Source organism: Marmota flaviventris, chromosome 7 (genome assembly GCF_047511675.1).
Source record: "Marmota flaviventris isolate mMarFla1 chromosome 7, mMarFla1.hap1, whole genome shotgun sequence".
Taxonomy (NCBI): Eukaryota; Metazoa; Chordata; class Mammalia; order Rodentia; family Sciuridae; genus Marmota; species Marmota flaviventris.
Window position 1 is genome coordinate 108159891 of NC_092504.1, and position 16294 is coordinate 108176184.

Consider the following 16294-nt stretch of genomic DNA (forward strand, 5'->3'; position numbering starts at 1 on the left):
CAGGTTTCCACATGTAAAAACTAATGTTTTGCTTTTTCTATTGACTGTTTCTATATCCAAAGTGCAGTGCAGATGACAAGTAAATAGAATGGTGCGTAGAAGATACACATAATCCGGATGGAGACTACATCAGAACCAAATTGTTCCCACATTACTATAAAAGAGCACAAAGAACTGGTAGGTTACCTGAGGAATAGTGACCGAGGGGAAACCTAGATAGTTTCTGAATGCACGCCAGAGAATCCATCTGAACTGATGGCAGAAGGAGGTGACATGAGTGATCTCCTTAAAGCCTGAGCTCCTCTTCTGACCATCTGAGAGCTCCTGTAATCTAGCTTTTGTGTTTCTGTAGAAGGAGGAGTTGGCATAAAATTCAGCTAATGTGTCTATGACTGGCTTTTCTCTCTTGGAAAACTGTTCGGCCCCATTAGCTTTGGAATAAAAGGGATAAAGAAGGAAAACATTATTAATGGTAACAGCTGATATAACCTGTTTTTCTGTGACTCATTTCTTGGATAACACCTTAATTTTAAAGCTTGAATATACAAAAGTCTCAAGGGTGGTCATTGCTTTACACATTAGTAAGCACAGCTAATTGATCTGAGTTCTGCCATAATCTTATGGATACAGAAAACTGACATTGTCTAACCATTGGGACTCTTGTTCTTAAAACAGACATCTTACTGCAGTTACAATTCTTAATATAAAAATCTTAATATAAAATTCTTAATATAAAATCCTTGCTTTCTTCTATGTGCAAATGCATAAAGTGCCAAGTTTCTTATTTTGAAAGTAATACAATCCACAAACATATTTATTTTTAATGGAAACTCATTTTATACCTCACAGTACCACATAAATATACATTAATAAGTTTAATAAAAAATACAGCACTCATGGGCAACAAAGTCTATCTGTTGATTGGCGTCAGAACACAACATTAATGTAAATTCAAAATGTTTTAATGAACCAGCACATATCTAAACTTTAGCCAAATAATTCAGGCAAAAACATGTGAATCTGAGACTCACATACCATCACAGTCCTCTTCCTTTCTATTTAACACTATAGCAGAGGAGTCTCTATTAATGACATCCAGAAAGAAGTATGCAGGATTGCTGTAGGGCTCACACTGGTAACCTATGAAAGAAAACCAAAGAACTCAACCTGATGGTCTCAGAAAGAAAAGTAGATCACCTCCAGAGGGTGATGGAGGTGAGGCTAAGGAAAAGAGAATCTAACAAATTCTCCCTTATCCTCTTGTTCTTTTTTTACCCTAGTTTCTCTCTTCAGAACATTTTATATTAGTCCTTATCATAAATCAAGAAATGCAAAGAATTATTAAAATCCTCTGGTGCTAATCAGGACTTCTTCATAAATCTAAAGCTAGGTCCAAGGGAAAAAGTGTTAAATGCCTGGGTGCACTGGGCTTAAGTTCACCTGGAAAATTCTGTAATGGCAATACACATGTCGGCAATGACTGCTTCTCTGCCATTTAAATACAGAGGTCCAAATGATCACCTCTCAAGCTGCCATAATTCCACATAGATGACAAATCTCCAAAGCACCATTATCAAGAGAAGGTGACCAGCATAGCCACCTGGGCTCTGACTCAACTTCTTGTGGCACAATCATCTGAACTTGGCCTGAGGTCTGACTCTTAAAGTTCTTCTACTCTGAATTCCACAGACTCATGAGTGCTTGAACATTTTTAAATGACAGACATTAAATAAAAATCAAGAAAGATAGCTAGTAAATATTTAAATTGCATTTGGGATCATAGAGAAGCATCTATAATCATATTCAAATCTCTAAAATAAAGTAGATCACATAAGCCATTAAAAAAAAATCACATAATTCAACCTGAAATACAAAGATCCAGGTAGCCCAGAAATTTTGGTGCATCAAAGTCAGATTTAGAACCAGCCACTCTAATGATTAACAGGTCACTCAAATATATTCAGGGCCTAAATCTGCAATCTAATCTTACTAGAAAATAAAGTAGCATGTCCCTGAGCCTCATGAAGGCGGAGCACAATCACATGTCAGAAGGAAAGCTGAAAAACCAGAATCTGCTATATGGTCAAGAAGAAGATAATGTTGGGCCTTTCCATAAATATTCAATTGATGGAATAACTGGCTGTCGGTCCAACCAGTTAATCACAGACCTTTCAGGAAAAGATTGTCATAACTGTGAGCAGAACAAAGGCCCAGTAGAAACACACACACACACACTCACTCAAATATGAAAAAGAAAAAGGCCTAAAGAACAAGCAAGTGCTGCACAATGAAGCAAAATTTATCACCAAACTGAAGATGCTTCACAGTGGTGGAACCTGAGCTATATCTGCACAGAGATCAAGTAACACTCCTGTCAATACCTCTACTCTCCCCAGGAGTCAATGAATGAAAGATTTAGTGCATGAAAATGTCAACCACACCTGCTGATTGGAAGTACTCCAGAGCCTTTTGGGCAGACCATGGTACATGAGTTTTCCTGAGGCCAATAAGGTGAGGCTGTCAAACAGCTTGAAGATGGAGTAGCGAGGCTGATGAATGGTGAAGATGATTGTTCTTCCCTGCTCAGAAATGCTAAGTTAAAAAAGGAAAACTATAAATCATTAAATATCTGATTCTTGCACTTAGCAAAATATTTTATTTCTGCTGTTATCCAGTTTTTCTTAATTTTCACTTATGAACTTCCCCTTTCATTTCCTATTTTCTGCTTGATACTTAGGGAACATAAATAACATAAATTCAGTGCATTTATTGAGAACACTAAGGTTTCTTTTTAATTTAATTTTATTTTTTTAGGTAGTAGGGATTGAACTAAGGGGCACTCAGCCACAGTCAGAGTAACTTTTCAAGATTTCAGACCAAATGAGATACTTGTATTTCAGTCAATATATTCCAATGCTTGATGTTTTTGTTTCCCTTTAATTCTGAAGTAAACACTTATTGTGAAAAATGTTTACAAAGTGGGTGGAGGACAAAGTAATCAGCAGAGCAATTGGAGGTGTGGTTGTTAAATTACTTGTTTGAGTAAATAAAGGAATATATTGAGAAAATGGGAGTCACTCTCTCCTATCTGATATCACCTATAAATATGAAGATGGCAAAGACTCAAAATGACGAGGAGATTTTAGTCTGGAATTCAAATATTATTGTGAACTTTTTAATATGTACACACTAACAGAAACAGCAACAGTGATAGATGTAGTTTTACAGGGTTCTTTCTATTCAAATATAGACGTCCATGTGTGTATACACATATAGGCACATGCACATAAAATATTTATATTCCACATATTTCTAAGTAAAATATAGAAGTACTTTTCTACATGGTATACAAATATAAACATACACACTTATACATGTTTACGACGTTTACCTATAAGAGTCTGTTGGCAATGCCAGTAGCAGTAACAGTAAAGAAACAGACCTTGGTTTCTAAAAACAGACCTTGGTTTTTTAAATACACAAAAAGGAACCATTATCCTTGCAGAAATGGCAGAAACAAAAAAAAGTACAAGACAAGACAGAAACATCAAAATGACCTCAAAGAATAGGAATGCTTAGCTGGGCATGGTGGTCCATGCCTATAACCCCAACAACTCAGGAAGCTGAGGCAGAAGGATTTTAAGTTCAAGGACGGCCTCAGCAATTTAGTGAGATCCTAAGCATTTTAGCAAGACTGTCTCAACACAAAAAAAAAAATAAATAAAAAGGACTGGGGATGTGGCTCAGTAATAAAATACCTCTAGGTTCAATCCCCATTACAAAAAAGAAGGAAGAAGAGGAAGAAGGGGAGAAGAAAAAGAGGAAGAGAAGAATAAAAGAAGAAGTGGAAGGAGGAGGAGGAAGAGGAGAAAAAGGAAAGGAGGAGGAGGAAGAAGGAGGAGGAGGAGGAAGGAAGAAGAAAGAAGAGAAAGAGAAGAATAGAAATGCTTGAAGAATGATTAGGGAGATAGTAAAAGAACACATAAGCCACAATGAAGAGACTTCCACTGTTCAAATTTGGGTTAATTTCAACATTAAAATAGTGTAAAACATCAGGTTTTACCCATTTCAAAAAAAAGGGAAGGAGAGAAACCTCTTCCTTCTGTAGAATGTCAACGGCAGCATGTTTGGCTGCTACCACAAGAACAGGAGTTGTGGTGCATGGGGAGACGTTGGAGGAGAAACTGGATATTGGCATGAAACACTGTTCAATTCCAATGTTCTCTTTCTTGATAAAGTAAAAGCATCTCTTTAATTTCTTTCATTTGTTCAGGCCCCAAATCTTAGAAGTTATTGTCTCAATCCTCACACTCTACGTCCTTTTTCTGAGCAGATCCTATTGGTTCCATTTTCAGAACAGATCCAGAAACCAGGCTCTTCCTAATCAAAGCTGTCCTACTTTAGCAGCTCCTTCTAGTGTCCTCACACTCACCCTTGCCCAAGTGTTTTCCAAATGCCAAATGTTCTCTACAGCAGCCACTGCTCTTCTCTAAAACTCTCACAAATCTTCCCACCTCCTCTAAGGACAGGAAAAGCCACGCTTCTTACAATGGCCCAGGAGACCTATGCAACCTGCCACCAGCCCAACTCCAACTCTCATGGATTCTAACTGGGATGAGTTGAGCTGTGGTCTCCCCAAAATTCATATGTTGATGTCCTAACCCTCCAGTACCTCAGAATGTGGCTACATCTGGAGACACAGTCATCAAAGAGGTCACTAACCTTAAATGAGGTCATTAAGGGGATCCTCATCTGACTGGGACAATTTAAGGGATAAGTTCACAGACACAGAGGGAGAAGATGGCCATCTGCAAGCCAATGAGAAAGGCCTCTGAGCAGACAACCCTGTGGACAGTTTGATCTCAACTGCCAGCCCCCAGAACTGAAAAAAAAAATAATTTCTCTTAAGTGCCCAGCACGTGATACTGTTATGACAGTACCTCAGCCAGCCTCCACTCCCGTTGTGTCCCTCTGAAATCTCTAATGCTCCACATTCATTAGACATGCTCTGCCTCAGGGCCACTGGCTGCTCCTTCCAGCCACAGCTCTCCTCTGCAGCCGCAGCAGGTCTCACTCACTCACTCCCAGCTCATGCGTCACATGCTGTGGTCTTCCCTGCCCTTTAAAAGGGCTCCCCACCCCACCACTGGCATCCCTCCCTCTTCTATTGCTTTATTATTCTTGCTAACACTACTTTGTTCATTGAGTATTTCCCTCTAACAAGGAAGGAAGAAATTCTGCTGTTCACTTCCAAATACCCTGCTCTAGGAATATGTCAAATATATTATATATATTATATAAATATATTATATATATTATCAAATATAAAATAAATGAAAGAACAATATTCCCATAGCATTTACCTTTTCAGGAACAAAAGGACAGCACTTGCTGTGCTTGGGTCTAAACCAGCTGTGGGCTCATCCAGGAACAAGATGGGAGGATCAGTGATCAGCTCCATTGCTATGCTGGTCCTTTTTCTTTCTCCTCTAGATACAAACTGGGTTCCAGCCTAAAACACAAAGTTATTGTTGTTATGTACAGAAACAACAATATTCACTATCATTTGGTAGATTAACCTGTGCCAGTCCTATTAGAGACACTTTATTTTGTTGTCCTCATTATTCTGAATAGCAAATAAATAGACATCTGAAATAAGGGGGTTTATCTTTTACCAAATGAGTAAAATGAGGCTCAGAGCATAGCTTCTAGATGACTGGACCAGATATGAAGGCTGTGCTTTTAACAGCTAAGTCCCCAGCATATGGTAAAAAACATACATATTTTTATTATCAAGTCAAATATTTAAGTTTAGCATAAATAAGTTGGAACACTAACCAATGTGTCCCATATAATGGAATCACACAATAAAACAAGAAATAAAGATAGGAGAGGAACATAGAAAGTCTCTAGTGACTTATTAGTCTTCTAACAACATCCCAAACACTGCGGACTTTTGGAGACCACCAAAAGTCTCCAAGTGAACTTACAAAGAATAGACTTGCAATCAAGAAAGTGTGCTTTCTACCACAGCACATCAGCACATCAATCATTGCAAGTCTTTCCAAATTGACAGTGTCCACCCCAACTCATTGAACAATACCTTATTTATTCTTTTAGACAAATCTAGAAGGTGGGATATTCCATAGGGCCACTGGCTCGGTCTTTTCAACCAGTCAATATAATTATGTGTGTCGAGGGGAGTAGGAAGGTTTTGGGGAGATAGGAAGAAGAAAACAATTCTAAAATTCAGAGTCTCCAAAGGGATAATAATCAAATGCTACCCAAGGCCATGACTGGGTCCTGTTAACAGAACTATGAAAGATATTTGTAGACAATGTGGAGAATGTGAATGAATATGGGCTTGACACAGGTGATGATATAAACATACAGTCCATTTTGTTAATTAGTAATGGTATCATGGTAAAGTAAGGAAATGTCATTTTATAGATGTAAAATAAGTATTCAGGGAAGAAACACTGTATAACTTTCTTTAAAATATTCAGAATAAAATTGTTGAAGTAATTATGGCAGGTGATATTTATAACTGATAAAGCAAGGTGAATAGTATGAGTAATTATACTACCATATGACCTGACAATCATATCATTATCATATTGACTATTTTCTCTACATTTCTGTTATTTTTAAAAAATTCATAACAATTTAAAATTATTTCAATTAAATTACATAAACTATAAAAAGTCAATAACTGCCTTCACATATTTTCCTTTAAAAATCCAAATAAGTGACTTTGAGCAGTGCCTGCTTAAAGTTAAAGAATATAGCAAAAGACTACCTTACTGGGAAGGCAAAATCAAATAAATAAAGAGCCAAAGGAAAGAAAACTCAATGACTCATAAAACAAAAATAAGTGCTAAATGGTAGCATCCCAGGATTATTCTTCCAAACAAAGTATACTTCATATAAAATACTGTCAACAGGTACCAGGGGAAGTAGCAGCAAGAACAGCCCCTCAATTCTTCATTGCCTCAAAGGAGAGGTGATAACAGGGGGTGCCAAAGGTAAAAAGGGCTATAGAAACATAACTTGGTCACTACACAAATTATAACTAAATCCTAATGTGACCAAATATAATTTTCAAAGCCAAATTATCCCAAAATGAACTACACAGAACTAGAATCCTTGGATTCCTGACATTTATCAATTCCACAAATATACCATAAAAAAAGCTTTGGGACAAAGTCACCCCAGAGCAAGAGGGAGAAGAACTACTAAAGGGTAGTAGAAAAAGGGAAGAAGAAAAGTTAGAGGAAAGACATCAAATGAGCCCTAAAATGTTAGAGGAAAGACATCAAATGAGCCCATCAATGAGGGTGAGAAGACCACATGGAAAAAGCTGTGTGAGAGGCACTCTTCAAACTAGACCACACGTCTAATCCTAGGATTCAACCATCATTAAGATTGCTTCTCCAGCTTCATATCCACCTTCATATTATGTAACTTGACTTTTCTCATCATTATGGAAAGCAGCCACTTTTGACCTCACACACCTTAGGAAACTTCTGATTAAGGTCACATTGTCCACATAGGGAGGTCCTCTTTGCTGGCTGATTCTATCAGGCTTTGTCACATTACCTTAATATCAGTCACTTTACTCAGACCTAAATCTTGAATGAGTTTGTTGATCCTCTCATTTTTTTCATGATTTGTCATAGTTGTTGGAAGCCGAAGAGCTGCTGCGAACCGTAAATTTTCTCTCACTGTCAGGGTGCCCATCCCAACACCATCCTGAAGGCAAATAGTATTTTAATGAGACAAACTGAGTCTTTTCTAAGACTATCCCTCCAGTGAATGTAACTTAATCTATAAAAATAACAAACTAAACGTAAAGTTCCAGCTCCACAAATTTTAGTGATTCCACATACAGAGAGCTACAGAGTCCAAGGGAGGCAATTCATCCACCAGCGCACACCCAGCACAGGTAATCATGATGACTCCAACAGGCACTTCCAGACTGCTTTGTATAAGGATTCACCAAAGGCATCATGTAGAGAAAGTAGGAAAGTAAAGGAAGGGCAAAAAAAGGATAGGAATTGGCTTTTATGTAAATGATACAACAGCTAGAATCAACACCACTGCCTGACAGGGGTCATAGTCCAGATCCTCCTTTCCTTTCTATTTAACTCTAACCTCACTCTTATGGGAAATTATGAAAAGTGGGTGTAGATAACCTTTGTTTCATGAGCATGTGAAATAATCAACTGGAACCATGCTAAACTATAAGCCAAGGTTTTTCCCCAGAGAGAACAGAAAAAAAATTTACAGGGAAAACTCACTAATACTTACTTGTGCCACATAACCAGACTCACATGGGAAATTGGCATTCCGAGGTGCTCCATTTACCAAAACTTCTCCAGATAATCCACGTGGATCCTTCCTTGCAGCTAAGATATCTAACAAACTATAAAAGGGTACATGTGTTATAGGGTTATTTCCCTCCTACACAGACCATGTCTCTCAGCTACTCTGAACAGAAATTTTTCTCAAGTCAGAAAATTAACTAGCTAGAAAGTTTTTAAAATGTGTGTGTGTGTGTGTGTGTGTGTGTGTTTATACTTAAATCCTCACCTTTCTTTTCATCGTAGGCTATAGGAAATGCAAGGTATCATTGGCTTACCCAGCACAGGTGTCCCAAATGACCCACATGGCTGTCTTACCTTGGTGGATCCAACACAGGAAATGTTCTCCTTTATCTATGCCTTCACAAAGACCTTCTGCTCTACCTACACATATTTAATAGTATCACCTTATTTCCCACCCCAATGCTCATAGCATGCTCCCTACCCTGTGTAAGCCAATCACTTTATCAAGTTCTATTAGTAAAGCTGACCTATAAGACTTCCTGGTTCCTGGGGGAAAAAAACAAGCTAGCCCAACTGCCTATCCACAGCACCTAGGAACAGATAGAGCATGCACAGCAAATGCTCAGCCAATACCTACTCACATTAAAAATGATTGTTAAGAACACACTAAAGACTCTGGAAAAGATGGGGTAGAGTAGAAGATGGGTGCAAATTTTACTTGCTGCATGAGCTTCAGGTTCAAGCAGAAGGATACTGCTGCAATACTGCTTCCTTGTAAAGTACATGATAGGCAACACACTGAATCCTAATATTGAAATCATAAAGACAGAAATTCAGGAACTCTGAACATAGGACAGGAAAGAATACCTTAGAAATCCAACCTATAATGCTGCAGAGTCAGTCCACTGTAGAGGAGAGGGGAGACCCAGGCAGAAAGAAGAGTTTGAATCTGAAGGAAATTTGGCACAGGGTAACTGGTAAAACAGAGGTGAGGTCTGAACTTGGGTGACTCTGAGGCAGTGCCATGGCAAGCTGGTGTGTGAGGGGTGTTCTGTGCTTCCTGGCTGGAGGGTGGAGAGCTGATGTGGGATGCCATCTTAGAGTGACTATGAGGTGAATTTCTGCTGCAGGAGCCAAGGAGTTCATAACAGCATTGGCCAACTCTCCCTGCATAGTTCTGCTGTGAGATCTAGAGACCTCCTGGTGGGGGCATGACTAAGGAAGGCACAAAGAGGATTGTGCTCTTTGGTGGCTTGCAGGAGTAGTCAAAGTGAACTCAGAAACTGGACAGATGGGTACATTTACACTCGGGGTCTGTTCCTGGGACAACCACATTCATGGACAGTGAAGTGTGCTAGAAAAACAGAGACTTCATCACTTTACCCCAACAATGGAGTTCTCAGGAGCCCCCTCCACATACCCAGACACCCAGTGAAGATTGGCTTCTGCCTGGCAATAGGGTGGATGGAGCCATTTTCCCTAGAGTAGAAAACTCATGGCAAAGCTCACAAGTGTGTTCAGAGCTAAGTTTGCCAGTTGCCTGAACTTAACATTTAGAAGTCTACATCAGCCCCGCCCGGGGAGTGCTCTCACGGAGTTTGCATGGACAAAACTCCAATTGTCACTACTTCCTATTCTGTCCTTGAACTGGCAAGAAGGGAAACTGAGAATCAATACAGGCAGCTTCAGTTCCAGGCTACTCTAGCTGACAGCTGAGTGACGAACTCAAAGAAGATGGACTTCACAACTCCCAGCCCTTGCTCTAAGGGGTACACAGCCCTAGAAGAAACTGAAAGGACAGGAAGGCATAGGCAGTGGACATCCATACTTGCCAACAGTGTTGCCCACCTCAGCAGAGCAGCCCTTCATGTGTAATTAAATTTTTTTTTCTTTCCCTTCATTTTTATTTTTTCCCCCTTATTTCTCTATTTTTCATCAAGTGTGTGTGAATGTGTGTATGTGTGGGGTGTGTGTATTCTGTTTCTGTTGCCTTGTGGATCTTCATTTTTATCACTTTTTTCCCTCTGTTTTACTTTAAACTTTTTGCTTTCCTTAGCCACTTGTTATTTCACCTTCTTGTGACTTTAGAGGGGTAAGGTTTTGTGCTGCATCTCCATACATTTACACAATATCATCAAATGGCCTGCCTTCACCACCCCATCTCTGAAAGTGGTCGCCTCCATCTTGGGACACCTTTGTCGCCATCTTGGATTACCTCTGTTACCACCGTCATCTTTAGGGGGGCAACTCCCATCTTGGGATACTGCCTGGGGCCTAGAAGCAATATCAAGGCACTTATAGTCCCCTAACTGTTCCCCCTCAAGAGCCACTAATCTGGTACACCAGATGCAGATACATGGCTGACCCATAGCTCTCAAAGCCTGGTTCTTATCTGCCCCGCATAGAACAGCTCTCCACACAGGCACATAGACCTCAGAGCTCAACCCACTTATTATTTCATCTTCTTTTGACTTTAGAGGGGCAAGGTTTTGTGTTTATGTGTTTGGTTTGACTTTTCTTCTCGTTGTTTGTTTTGGCTTTTTTTAAACCTCTTTATGGGGATAGAGATTCCTGATTGAGAAGAAGAAAGGGAGGAGGACATGAGAGATACAGTTTAGAGAGTAAATTAGAGATCAGAAATTGTGGGGTCTAAGGGGCTAAGACCTAGTGCTCACATCACATGAGTGGGCCCAGAATATCCTTAGGGTGCAGTCTTCCAATGTGGTCTTCAAGACCAGTCCTACCACACTAATAGCCTTCACCATCCTGTGGGTGGAGATACCAGCAAACACCTGAAAACCCTGAATATTTGATGAGAAAGAAAGCATGGAAGACATTGAACTCAAGAAGAAAGAATTGTACGATTTTTCTTTGAGATATTTTTCCTTTCTTTTCTTTTTTTTTTTCCTCTCTCTTTTCCCACCTTCATATCCCCAACATTTAGGAAACCAAGTACTTTCCATGCATTAGACTATTGAGGACTGGAATGTCTGGATAGTATATTATAATTTTCTTTTATGTTCTTTTATCTTTTATTGTTATATTTTTTTTCTTATTTTTGGTTTGTATGTTTTTTTTTTGTACAAAAAAACCTCTGTATTCTCTTCCCACTATCTGTCTCCCCAGAATCTCTTTCTCTCTTTTCTCCTGCTACCAGACAACTTCTTTTGATTCCTCATACACACTTCCTAAGATCTAATACCTTAATATCCATACCTCCTATCTCCTTAACATCTCATTCTGTAACACCCCTGTTCTCTCTTTATCCACTATTAGAGCCTGTAGAACCTTCTATAAACCTACTGTTAATGTTGATAATAATTGAACACATCATTTCTGTCTATTCTGACAAAACTGTAAACATCTTAATAGGAACTATTTGGTTTAAGGCTGCATATTGTTTGCATTAAGACTTCTTAATATTGATCTGCCCCTTAAAGCAAAGGTATTGGAAACTTGCAGGGACACTATAAGTCTATACGGTAGAAACTGTAAAATCTCAGGTGCACATTGTTAGAAGGAAAGACACAAGAACAACATTAAAAAATAAGGGAAGGAAGTACACCAAACAAGCCAAGATAACACATTATTAGAATCCATGGCAAGTATGTCAGAGAAGGAGTTTAGGATGTATGTGATTAAAATGTTTTGTGAACTAAAAGATGATAAAAAGAAAGCAAACACAGGAAACAAAAGATCACTTTGAAAAAGAGCTACATCAACAAATACAGGAAGCAAAAGATTACTTCAAAAAAGAGATAGAGATTCTGAAAAACAAAACAAAACAAAGAAATCCTTGAAATGAAGGAAACAATGTACTAAATTAAAATAGAAAGCATTTAAATAGAAAGCATCTCCAAAGGCTAGACCACTTGAAGACAAAACCTTAGACAATGAAGATAAAATTTATAATCTTGAAAATAAAGTTGATCAAACAGTAAAGATAGTAAGAAACGGTGAGGAGAACATCCAGAAAATTATGGGATAACTTCAAAAGACCAAATTTTAAAATTACTGAGATCGAGGAAAGCCTAGAGATAAAAAACAAAGGAATGACAATCTATTCAATGAAATAATATCAGAAAATTTACCAAACCTGAAGAATGAATTGGAAAATCAAACACAAGAGGCTTACAGGACAACAAATGTACAAAACAAAACAGAGCCACACCAAGGCACATTATAATGAAAATGCCTAGCATACAGAATAAGGAGAGAATTTTAAAGGCTGCAAGAGAAAGGAATCAGAATCCACATAGAGGGAGACCAATTCAGATCTCAGTAGATTTTTCAATACAGACCATTAAAGCTAGGAGATCCTGGAACCACATATACCAAGCTCTGAAAGAAAATAGATGCCAACCAAAAATCTTATATACAGCAAAAATTAAGCTTTAGATTTGATGACAAAATAAAAATCTTCCATGTTGAACAAAAGTTTAAAGAATTTCCAACTAGAAAGCCTGCATTACAAAACAACCTCAGCAAAATATTCCAGGAGGAGGAAATGAAAAATAACAATGAAAACCAACAAAGGGAGCAACTACACTAAAGGAAAAACCAATTAAAGTATGAACCACATCAAGTTAAAAACAAAAAATAAACCAAAATGAGCAGAAATACATGTCTCAATAATAACTCTGAATGTTAATGGCCTAAATTCATCAATGAAAATATACAGACTGGCAGATTGAGTTTTACAAAAGACCCAACAATATACTGCCTTCAAGAGACTCATCTCATAGGAAAAGACATCCATGGACTGAAGGTGAAAGGTTGGGGAAAAACACAACACTCACAAGCACTGTGGAAACAAATAGGGGTTTCCATCCTCATATCAGCTAAAGGAGACTTTAGGCCAAAGTTAGTCTGAAGGGATAAAGGACATTTCATACAGCTTAAGGGAACCATACATCAACAAGAACTAACAATTGTTAACATATATGCCCCAAACAATGAAGCATCTACATTCATCAAACAAACCCCTCTCAATTTCAAGAATCAAATAGAAAACAATACAATAATACTGAGTGACTTTACACCACCTCTTTCACCACTAGATAGATCTTCTAAACAAAAACTAAACAAAGAAACTATATAACTCAATAATACAATCAATAATTTAGACTTAACAGAAATATATAGAATATTTCATCCATCAATGAGTGAATACATTTTCTTCTCAGCAGCACATGGATCCTTCTCTAAAATAGAGCACATATGCCACAAAGTGACTCTCAGCAAATACAAAAAATGGAGGTACAACCCTTCATTCTATCACATCATAATGGAATGAAATTGGAAGTCAATGCTAAAATAAATAATAGAAGCTACTCCAACACTTGGAGATTAAATAAAATGCTATTGAATGAACAATGGATAGCAGAAGACATCAGAGTGGAGATTTAAAAATTCTTAGAGGTAAATGAGAACACTGATATGACATATCAAAATCTCTGGGACACCATGAGAGCAGTTCTAAGAGGAAAGTTCATTGCATTGAGTTCATTCCTTAAAAGAAGAAAAAGTCAACAAATAAATGACCTAACATTACATCTAAAAGTCCTAGGAAAAGAAGAATAATCAACACCAAAAGTAGCAGAAGACAGGGAATAATAAAAATCAGAGCTGAAATGAATGAAATTAAAACCAAAGAAACAATTAAAAAATTTGACAAAATGAAAAGTTTGTTCTTTGAAAAAATTAATAAAATCAATAAATCCTTAGCCATGCTAATGAAGAGAAGGAGAGAGAAAAATTACTAATATCTGTGATGAAAAAGGAAATATCACACTGGAAACTATAGAAATACAGAAGAAAATCAGAAATTATTTTGAAAATTTGTAATCCCAAAAAATAGAAAATATTGAAGACATTGGCAAATTTCTAGCATCATATGATCTATGCAAACTGAATCAGGATGATATACACAAGCTAATCAGATAAATTCTAAGAAGATGCCATTAAAAGCCTATCAACAAAGAAAAGCCCAGGATCAGGATTCACAGCTTAGTTCTACAAGATTTTCAAAGAAGAATTAATACCAATACTCCTCAAATTATTCCATAAACTAGAAAAAGAGGGATCCCTTCCAAACTCATTCTGTGAGGCCAATATCACCCTAACACTAAAACCAGACAAAAAAACATCAAGGAAAGAAAACTTTAGACCAATAACTCTAATGAACATAGATTCAAAAATTCTCAATAAAATTCTAGCAAATTGAATATAATAACATATTTGAAAGATAGGACACCACAATCAAGAGGGGCTCAACCCAGGGATGCAAGGTTGGTTCAACATTCAGAAATCAATAAATGCAATTCACCATATCAATAGACTTAAAGATAAAATCACATGATCATCTCAATAGATCCAGAAAAAGCATTCCACAAAATGCAGCACCCCTTTATGTTCAACACACTAGAAGAACTAGGGATAATAGGAACATATCTCAATATTGTAAAAGCTATTTATGCTAAGCCCAATGCCAACTTCATTCTAAATGGAGAAAACCAGAATGCATTTTTTTCTAAAAACTGGAACAAGACAGGGATGCCCTCTTTCACCACTTCTATTTAACATAATCCTTGAAACTCAAGCGAGGGTAATTAGATGAAAAAAATTAAAGGAATATGAAAGCAAAAAGAAGAACTAAAACTATCACAATTTTATGTTGATGACATGATTCTATACTTAGTAGATTCAAAATCCACCAGTAAACTTCTAGAACTAATAAATAAATTCAGCAAAGCAGCAGGATATAAAATCAACACCCATAAATCAAATGCATTTCTGTCCATCAGTGACAAATCCTCTGAAAGAGATATTAGAAAAATTACCCCATTTACAATAGCCTCAAAAAAATAGAAGTGAATCAATCTAACAATGAGGTGAAAAATCTCTATAATAAAAACTACAGAACACTAAAGAAAGAAAGTAAAGAAGACCTTAGAAGATGGAAAGATCTGTTATGTTCTTGGATAAGCAGAATTAATATTGTCAAAGTGACCATTGTACCAAAAGCATTATACAGATTTAATGTAATTCCAATCAAAATCCCAATGACATTCCTCCTAAAAATAGAAAAAGCAATCATAAAATTCATTTGGAAAAATTAGAGACCCAGAATAGCCAAAGCAATCCTTAGCAAAAAAAGTGAAGTGGGGGGCTAACAATATCAAACTATAATACAGAGCTTATAGTAACAAAAATGGCATGGTTTTGGCACCAAAACAGGAATGTAGACTAATGATACAGAATAGAGGACATGGAGACAAGCCCACATAAATCAGTTATCTCATACTAGACAAAGGTGGCAAAAACATATATTGGAGAAATGATAGTCTCTTCAACAAATGGTGCTTTGAAAATTGGAAATCCATATGCAGCACAATGAAGTTAAACCTCTATATCTCACCCTGCTCAAAACTCAACTCAATGTGTATCAATGACCTAGGAATTAGACCAGAGACTCTGCACCTAATAGAAGAAAAAGCAGTCACAAATTTTCACCATGGTGGCTTAGAACGTGATTTCCTTAATAAGACTTGTAACGCACAAGAAATAAAATTAAGAATCAATAAATGGGATGGACTCAAACTAAAAAGCTTCTTCTCAGCAAGGTAAACAATAAAGTGAAGAGAGAGCCTGCAGAGTGGGAACAAATTTTACTACACACACATCCAGATAAAGCACTAATCTTCAGGATATATAAAGAACTCAAAAAACTTAACACCAAAATCACAAATAACCCAATTAATAAATGGGCTAAGTAAATGAGTAGACACTTCACAGAAGAAGATGTACAATTTATCAACACATGTATGAAAAAATGTTCAACATCTCTAGCAATTTGAGAAATGCAAATCAAAACCACTCTAAGATTTCTCACTTCAGTCAGAATGGCAGTTATCAATAATTCAAGCAATATAAGTGACAAGGATGTGGGGGAAAAAAGTACACTG

At 37.2% G+C, this 16294-nt stretch overlaps 1 protein-coding gene across 1 annotated transcript in view; it reads right to left on the reverse strand.

Annotated features, from left to right (window-relative positions):
* LOC114083021 (broad substrate specificity ATP-binding cassette transporter ABCG2-like) overlaps window positions 1-16294 on the reverse strand; it is a 65681-nt gene that overhangs the window by 16537 nt on the left and 32850 nt on the right. Inside the window, 7 exon segments of the mRNA XM_071614568.1 lie at window positions 187-431; window positions 1036-1140; window positions 2442-2477; window positions 2480-2592; window positions 5364-5512; window positions 7600-7752; window positions 8311-8425. Coding sequence (XP_071470669.1) covers window positions 187-431; window positions 1036-1140; window positions 2442-2477; window positions 2480-2592; window positions 5364-5512; window positions 7600-7752; window positions 8311-8425 — 916 coding nt within the window.